Source organism: Ictalurus furcatus, chromosome 17 (assembly GCF_023375685.1).
Source record: "Ictalurus furcatus strain D&B chromosome 17, Billie_1.0, whole genome shotgun sequence".
Taxonomy (NCBI): Eukaryota; Metazoa; Chordata; class Actinopteri; order Siluriformes; family Ictaluridae; genus Ictalurus; species Ictalurus furcatus.
In genome coordinates, this window is record NC_071271.1 from 1,150,492 (window position 1) to 1,160,074 (window position 9,583).

The 9,583-nt window shown below is 34.9% G+C and overlaps 1 protein-coding gene across 2 annotated transcripts in view; it reads right to left on the reverse strand.

Annotated features, from left to right (window-relative positions):
* Positions 1–563: 563 nt before the first annotated feature.
* The window catches only part of fam131ab (family with sequence similarity 131 member Ab), a 26,272-nt gene continuing 17,252 nt past the window's right edge, over positions 564–9,583 (reverse strand). For both annotated transcript variants that reach the window (XM_053647419.1, XM_053647420.1), the window contains 3 exons: positions 9,517–9,583; positions 7,714–7,845; positions 564–2,598 (listed from right to left, as the gene is read on the reverse strand). The exon at positions 9,517–9,583 is cut by the window's right edge and continues 116 nt beyond it. In XM_053647419.1, the coding sequence (XP_053503394.1) occupies positions 2,105–2,598; positions 7,714–7,845; positions 9,517–9,583 (693 nt within the window). In that variant the 3' untranslated portion in view covers positions 564–2,104. The remainder of the gene's footprint in view (positions 2,599–7,713; positions 7,846–9,516) is intronic.

A 9,583-nucleotide genomic window follows, 5' to 3' on the forward strand; every position in this document is an offset into this window, starting at 1 on the left:
CTTCTTGAAGGAGTTTTATAATCCTTTCCATTGGTTCTCTTATCGGGGCCACGTTTCCTTTCAAAACGTCCGAGGTTAACGTCTGTAAGCGCTCTTTTTTCCTGCAGACTCATTGGCACCGTTAGACTCGTGCTGGTATTTGTTTTAGAAATGCGAAATTACAAGACGATTCCATCATTTCCATGAATTTCATTAGTGACGTTCACGCCTCAGAGAATTCCGGCCGTCATAAAAGCTCGAGGAAGAGCAACAAAGTACTGATTGTGATTTTGTTTGTTGATGATCCCATCATTTTTTCCTAATTAAATTACAAAAACAAAAAAGAAAGACAAAAATAGTTTGAATGCCGGTGCAGAAGATGCTGGAATATCTGTATTCTCCCTATATTGAATTCCTGGAGAAATCTGAGACCTATGAGTGACAGTGTGTTCTAGTAGATAGTTACAAAGACAGCCACACACACACACACACACACACACACACACACACACACACACACACAGGTGGGGTTAGTGTCCAACATGTGTACACACTCGCCTGTCATTTTTAAAGCGACAGGTGAACCTATCCCTCCGAGCCAATCAGATTTCACAAACTGACAGCCCTGATAACGTAGTCTGAGGGAACCGTGGATAGCCATGAACGACCGTCAGCAAACAAAATCGGTCACTGAATGAGTGTGTGTGTGTGTGTGTGTGTGTGAGAGAGAGAGAGAGAGACGGTACTTGACATTTATAGAGCATAAAAAGAAAAATGAGACATTTCTCAGTCAGTACGTTTACATGGACGACGATAATCCGATGTTAACCCGATTAAGACGATACTCTGATTAAGAAACTAGCATGTAAACAGGGATTACTGATGACCTTAATCTGATTAAAGTCAAATGGAATTAAGACGTGTGGAGTATTCTGTTGAGGTCTCCCCTGGTCCTTCATCTGACATTCATGAGAACGACACCAGACAGAAGTTCTTAATCCGACTAAACGTTTACATCGGAATATCGTCTTATTCAGAATAAGATGAATAATTTAGATTATTGCTGTCCGTGTAAACATAGCTACCGTCTCAATGAGACAAGAGGACATGTCGAGCACGGTCACGTCGTTCCTCTCCAAAGAAATAAAGCAGAAGGAGACAATTAAAGAAACGTGTTGAGGCTTTTTTTTTTCTTCCTGCCACAAAGAAAAAGAGAAGAGTGTTTCTCACACACTCACGGACTCGCAGACACGCCGCGGAAAATCACGTACAAAAATAGAACGTCTTTCCCACAAACCCTGAAACGTCCTCGACACAAATCCTCGGGCGGATACGACACTTTCTGTTCTTCACTTCACATGTCGATTTTTAAGACAAAAATACAAACCAAACCAAAAATACTGTGATTCTATAATAATAATAATAATAATAATAATAATAATAATAATAATAACAATAACGAGTGAGTACAAAACAAGTCCGAGAAGAAAAAAAAAATCACTCTTTTTTTTTTATGCTTGGTTTTCAAATACATTTTCCCGTCACGGTACAAACATTCAACATTCCAGCATTTTCTCGGCGCTGACTGTGACGGCGGTCAGTTTGGCAGATTACGTTAAGAGTTTGTGTAGCAAGCAGCCATGCCCACTGGATGAGCAAACCAGGACCCAGAATGCAATGGGGCCTGAGATCTCGAGAAAAGGGGCGGAGCTAAACAGGACAGCCAAAAATCACAAAACCGTGCAAAAAAGAGACTGGACGGTGCGGATCCGAGCGTTCGAGCATTCAACTTGCGACACATGCAGAAGAGCGTTTTCAGTCTTTCGTCCCTCCTTCGTTTTTGTCTTACGACGTTTGGTCACTTTTCTTCGTTTTAACGTCTTTTTCTTGTAAATGTTTTTAGAGACGTGACCTCCGGTTCGAGTTCAACATCTTCCTCGCCACCGTGCTGCAAAAAAGATTGTTGGGACGCTGTAAAAAAAAAGCAAAAAACAAAACAAAACGAAAAAAAAAACAGTCCACACCGGACAACTGTGTGTATGCAAATGCAAGGGGCGGAGTCTAAAACAAACATGCCGAATCAAACATTCCAAACAGAAACTGATTAAAATAGAACGGCGGACGCTCACTGCTCTCTTTCCTCCTCCTCTTCCTCTGCGTCTTCGTCCGCTTCTTCTTCATCTTCCTCATCGAGCGACACCACGCCGGATGAAGCGACGTCTGAAACTTTTCTCCGTGTGGAATATTCCGCCGTGCACCAAGCTCCGCCCCTGCAGTCTTTGCAAGGTGCGTCGTCGTCTTCAAAGGTCTCAGAGAACGAATGGCCCCGCCTTTGACCCGCCCGTTGGAGGCGTGCCAAAAGTAGGAGGTCATCCTTGCCGTGCAGAGCACTCAGGATCTTAGCGGTGAGGTCGTCGCCACAGCGACTGAGGTCACGCAGAAGTGGGTGTGTCTCGTCCAGGCTGCACGAGCTGGACCCCAGTGTGTCCGTCGGTGACCCTGGTAACCCCGCCGGAGGTGAAAGGTCGACGGCGACGCCGCTTTCAGCCTCACGCAGCCGAGCCTCGCAGACTCGAGTGTGTATGAGGTCGCGCAGGTAATGAGGGTACAAAGACAGATCTGCAGAAAGACGACACGGCATGAGCATGCATGTAAAACCTTTCTACTTTCGACTAATCAACACCTTCTGACCAATCAGGATCCAGGACTTACTGTAACAGCGCTGTGGTGTAAAGCTGTTTAGTTTTGCTTTGTTTTTTTATTCCGAATTATTGCTGTCGAAAATATAACAAAAGAGAAATCGTTTAGCTTTGTTTTCCCACGTATTCTTGTTCTTTCTGCTCGCAAATCTTAACATATTTAACACAAATATTTATTCCGCTAGGCGGGGGTCAGGTGCCAGTTAGAAAACGAGGAAGGAAAACAGGAGCGCGGACAAAGGAAGGACAGAAAAGAAGAACAAAGAAAGAGAGGGACATAGAGAGAAAACTCCTACAATATAAAGGAGGAGGAAAAAAGATAGGGAGATGATGGAGAGACGGACGGATGGATGGATGTAAAGATAAAGAGTAACTAAATAAGAAAGAGGGAATTGGTAAAATGAAGGAGAGGAAAAAAGAGACGGATGGACAGAAGGAGAATGAGAACGAGGCAGAAAGAGTGAGAAAGAATAAACAGAGGGAAGTAAAAAAAAAAAGAGAGAAAGAACGAGACGGCAAGGGAAGAAGAGAGATAGAAAGAGAAAGGAAAGAGAAAACACAGTGAGGGAAAACAGAAGCAGTATGGAAGAATCGGGAATTAGAGAATTTAGAAGAGGAGACTAAAGACAGAGAGAGAAAAAGAAATGAGGAGAGGGAGAAAAGAAGAGGGGGGAGAGGGAGAGAGAAAGAGAAGAAGGAAGTGGACGGAGAAAGAAACACAAACAAGCAAACATATATTTTATGAAGACTTGTTATCACTAGGGTAACGGTATTAAACATCACGCAGTCCTATATGAGAGCTAAAATATGAAATATAAATTTAAGAGATCTTAAATTCATCTAAATCCAGTTCACACAGCAAATGATACAATTATAATATTATAATAATAACAGTAACATAAACCGCATTTAGAAAATGTATCAAATCAAATGTAGATGCAATGACACCATATGTCAGAAAATAACATAAAATAATGATTCACTGTTTTAGAATAGTGATTTTTTTAAAAAACAACAACAACAACAACAACTTTTTCATACATTTCCAATCTCTGTTTTTAAACGTAACACTTAATACCCTTCTCTCTGTCTTTCAGCTCCGCCTCTCTTTTTTTATTGCTTTTCTTTTCCCTCTCCTCATCTCTTCTTCTCTCTGTCTGCACATTAAACTTGCAGGAGAAATGAAGCTGCGATATCAAATTGCACCACGGAGCAAAATGAAAAGAGAGAGAGAAAGAAAGATAGATAGAGAGAGAGGGAGGGAGAGAGAGAGAGAGAGAGAGAATTAATAAATGTGCCATGAGTCACACACTCAATTACATTTCAAACCAAAGAATTAGACTTCGGACAAAAGTGATTCCGTAAAATTATTATTACTATTATTATTATTATTATTATTACTATTATTACTATTACTATTATTATTATTATTTCAGCTCGGTGCTCTGAATGAAAGTAGGGCACTGGGACAGAAGCATGTGTCCTGATTCACGTCAGAGTCGGTATGAGTCCAGAGTCACGTCGGGAACACTGGGACACTCGCCCGCTACGTCAGTCTCCTCCCCTCGTCCTTCACAGCAGTTTTATTCACACGCACATCTTTATCGTACATTTCGAGTGCTGTGACTCAGGTTGTAGAACGCACGCTTTGGAAATTGATGGAAACCGCAATCGTGAGATCAACGCTGCCAGAAACACAGACTGAGGAACTCGAAAAGAGCAATGAAAAATGGAGTTATAATAATAAAAACATTAATAAAAGGCTGCTTTTGGAAGAATTCAAGATTTTGTTTGTATATTAAAAGGATGGTTAGAGAAATGGCAAGTCTAATTATTATTCATAATAGTAGTATTTATTTACTATTATAATAATAATAATAATAAGTATTATTATTAGTAGTAGTAGTGGTAGTAGTAGTATTTATGTATTTATTTATTTATTTATTATTATTAGTAGTAGTATCAGTGTTTATTTATTAATTCATTGTTGTTATTAGTAGTAGTAGTAGTAATATTTATGTACTTATTGTTATTATTATTAGTAGTAGTAGTAGAAGTAGTAATATTTATGTATTTATTATTATTAGTAGTAGAAGTAGTAATATTTATGTATTTATTATTATTATTATTAGTAGTAGAAGTAGTAATATTTATATATTTATTGTTATTATTATTATTATTAGTAGTAGAAGTAGTAATATTTATGTATTTATTATTATTATTATTAGTAGTAGTAGTAGTAGTAATATTTATGTATTTATTGTTATTATTATTATTAGTAGTAGTAGAAGTAGTAATATTTATGTATTTATTGTTATTATTATTATTAGTAGTAGTAGTAGAAGTAGTAATATTTATGTATTAATTGTTATTATTATTAGTAGTAGAAGTAGTAATATTTATGTATTTATTGTTATTATTATTATTAGTAGTAGTAGAAGTAGTAATATTTATGTATTTATTGTTATTATTATTAGTAGTAGAAGTAGTAATATTTATGTATTTATTGTTATTATTATTAGTAGTAGAAGTAGTAATATTTATGTATTTATTGTTATTATTATTAGTAGTAGAAGTAGTAATATTTATGTATTTATTGTTATTATTATTAGTAGTAGAAGTAGTAATATTTATGTATTTATTGTTATTATTATTAGTAGTAGTAGTAGTAGAAGTAGTAATATTTATGTATTTATTGTTATTATTATTAGTAGTAGAAGTAGTAATATTTATGTATTAACTGTTATTATTATTATTAGTAGTAGAAGTAGTAATATTTATGTATTTATTGTTATTATTATTAGTAGTAGAAGTAGTAATATTTATGTATTTATTGTTATTATTATTGTTATTATTAGTAGTAGAAGTAGTAATATTTATGTATTTATTGTTATTATTATTAGTAGTAGAAGTAGTAATATTTATGTATTAATTGTTATTATTATTATTAGTAGTAGAAGTAGTAATATTTATGTATTTATTGTTATTATTATTATTAGTAGTAGTAGTAGAAGTAGTAATATTTATGTATTTATTGTTATTATTATTAGTAGTAGAAGTAGTAATATTTATGTATTAATTGTTATTATTATTAGTAGTAGAAGTAGTAATATTTATGTATTTATTGTTATTATTATTATTAGTAGTAGTAGTAGAAGTAGTAATATTTATGTATTTATTGTTATTATTATTAGTAGTAGAAGTAGTAATATTTATGTATTAATTGTTATTATTATTAGTAGTAGTAGTAGTAGAAGTAGTAATATTTATGTATTTATTGTTATTATTAGTAGTAGTAGAAGTAGTAATATTTATGTATTAATTGTTATTATTATTATTAGTAGTAGTAGAAGTAGTAATATTTATGTATTAATTGTTATTATTATTAGTAGTAGTAGAAGTAGTAATATTTATGTATTTATTGTTATTATTATTATTAGTAGTAGTAGTAGAAGTAGTAATATTTATGTATTTATTGTTATTATTATTAGTAGTAGAAGTAGTAATATTTATGTATTAATTGTTATTATTATTATTAGTAGTAGTAGAAGTAGTAATATTTATGTATTTATTGTTATTATTATTATTATTAGTAGTAATAGTAATATTTATGTATTTATTGTTATTATTATTGTTATTATTAGTAGTAGAAGTAGTAATATTTATGTATTTATTGTTATTATTATTAGTAGTAGTAATATTTATGTATTTATTGTTATTATTATTAGTAGTAGAAGTAGTAATATTTATGTATTTATTGTTATTATTATTATTATTAGTAGTAGTAATATTTATGTATTTATTGTTATTATTATTAGTAGTAGTAGTAGTAATATTTATGTATTTATTGTTATTATTATTATTAGTAGTAGTAGTAATATTTATGTATTTATTGTTATTATTATTATTATTAGTAGTAGTAATATTTATGTATTTATTGTTATTATTATTAGTAGTAGTAGTAGTAATATTTATGTATTTATTGTTATTATTATTAGTAGTAGAAGTAGTAATATTTATGTATTAATTGTTATTATTATTAGTAGTAGTAGTAGTAGAAGTAGTAATATTTATGTATTTATTGTTATTATTATTAGTAGTAGTAGTAATAGTAATATTTATGTATTTATTGTTATTATTATTATTAGTAGTAGTAATAGTAATATTTATGTATTTATTGTTATTATTATTGTTATTATTAGTAGTAGAAGTAGTAATATTTATGTATTTATTGTTATTATTATTGTTATTATTAGTAGTAGTAGAAGTAGTAATATTTATGTATTTATTGTTATTATTATTAGTAGTAGTAGTAGTAATATTTATGTATTAATTGTTATTATTATTAGTAGTAGTAGTAGTAGAAGTAGTAATATTTCTGTATTTATTGTTATTATTATTAGTAGTAGTATCTGTCACGATTTCCCCTCACGCTAGCGCTGTAGCAGGCAACGCACTCAGAAGCCCGAAGTGCGAGCGCATGCGTCTGGGTTTCAGTGACATTGACTTTGTTTACTTTTGACACGTGTGTTTTGTTATGGTTTACGTCCTGTCTCCGCCCCTGTATTGTCATCGGTTGTTTACCGTGTGTGTCATCATTGTATTCAGCTGTTCTGTTTTGCCCTGAATACGTGTAGTATTTAAACCCCTCGTGTCTCACGGATCATCGTGAAGTACCCAGTGTTATCACCGTGCCGAGCCTTGGTTCATCGCGGTTCGTTTTTGATTCTCATTTCGTGCTTCGCCTTACCTGTTTCATGCCCGTTGGCCGATCGCCGGTTTGACTACGCTACTGATTCACGTTTAGGATTTGTCTGTATATCTTGTTATCTTTCTTCCTCTGGTGTTTTTTCAGCTTGTTAATGAGATTCTGTCAGTTAATAAATTCCTATGTTTTTTTCCTCGTCCTTTTAAAAAGTCTACATCTCCTTTCTTATCTTGAAATTAGTCATGAATACTTATGCGTACTTTACATGTTTTTGACTGCAACAGGGTAGGGGTGTGTGTGGGTGTGTGTGTGTACGTGTATGTGTACCTGTACTCTGTGTGGTGGGCTCATTAGCAGACAGAAAGTCCTCGTCGTATGAATCATCGTTCGATTCGTCTCCGTCGACTGAAGACCAGGCGCGAAGTTTTGCCTCGGCGATGGCAAACTGTTCCGCCACGCCTGAAACACACACACACACACACACACACACACACACACCGTTTCAATATTTTAATGGTACACTCCAGCAGTAGAGGGCGTGACATTGCCATGGAGACGTACTAAATTTACAGTGCGCGAAGCACTCTGGTGTTTGACTGACAGTGTGATGACGCATGCTGATGACATCACACGTGAGTGTCCTCTATCGATGTGACCTCGCTGTCGCATACACAAAATCATGAGTTTGCATTTACACACACACACACACACACACACACACACACACAAAGAAATATATGCTGACGTGTGATTGGCTGTATGATTCAGCAAGTTTTTTCAATTTCCTGCAAACTTTTAATCGACCAATCAGAGTCAGGCAGCCCCTCCCCCCTCCGCCCCTCAATCTGTTCTGGACTGTGAAGATCAGTTCAGCCCATTCATCACACACACACACACACACACATACACACACACACACACACACACTCCTGCAGCCTTTTATACCGGAGTTTGGCATTTTTCCCAGGAGCAGAGTTCATGTGTGTGTGTGTGTGTGTGTGTGTGTGTGAGAGAGAGAAAGCAGGCAGACAGCCAGCATCCTGCAGGTGATATCTCAAACACTCACATACACACACACACACACACCTAAACTGATTTTACTTACACACACACACACACACACACACACACACATTTGTACTGTTCCAATACCTTATAAAAAATATCCTCATACCTTTCAGGACACAGCTGCTTGGATAGACAGTACTTTTAATAACTGTTTGTCCTGTTCCCATGGCAACAAACAGACATCCCATAATTCTCTTCACACAGTGTTTATAATCTGAAAATACCCACCTGTCTTATTTCCATTTATTTTTGCCATTAGTTTTTATTTTCTAACACTGCTTTCAGCCCGGAAGCTGGTTCCATGGTTACACTTGGCTAGCTACTGTAAGCTAGCGTTACTTTGTTAGCTGGCTAGCTATGTATTTATAGTCAATCTGATGTACTGTATTAAGATATTTAATATCCTAGCAAAAGGCGAATTAAATACTAAGTTTACTTACTAATACTTAACGTGACTTGGCCTGACTGGTCAATGCTAGCTGTAGTTACGTATAACATGCTAGTCATCTACTTATGATTCAACTCCTGACAACACGAAAAAATGCTAATTACGCTTAAACCATGGTGAAGGTTTGGGCTAAACTCTTGTTCTGACACAAGTTTCCTGCGTGTCATCTATCTTGTAATATTTTTTTCAGTTTCGAATAAAAGTTCTATTAATGCTTGTAGTTCGCCAGAAATTGTTTCCATGGTGCTGCTAGCTAGTTTTAGTAGCTAGGTTAGTTAGCTTACTTTTCTCATAAGATACTGTATTATGAAGCTATTTTAAACAACACTAAATTTCACCGCCTCTACTTGCTGTTTGAGTTAGCTTGCTACATTTAGTTAGCTAAATGTAACTCGAGAGGCAGCAACTGTAGCTTGCTAAATACGCTAGTCACTAAAAAAAAAAAAAAGTTAGTACGCTAGCTAGACAGGCTTTAAAATGTGTGTTTCATTACATGAGCTAGTTAATTCTGAGCACAGAGTGACTTCTGGTAATATGCTAATACAAAAACAGCTGTTAGCTATGATACAAGAACGCAAACACACACACACACACACACACAGACACACACTGACCAGCGGCGAAGCGGGCCTCCTGCTCGCCCTCGGACAGATCCGAGTAGGAGTTGAAGTCGGACTCGAG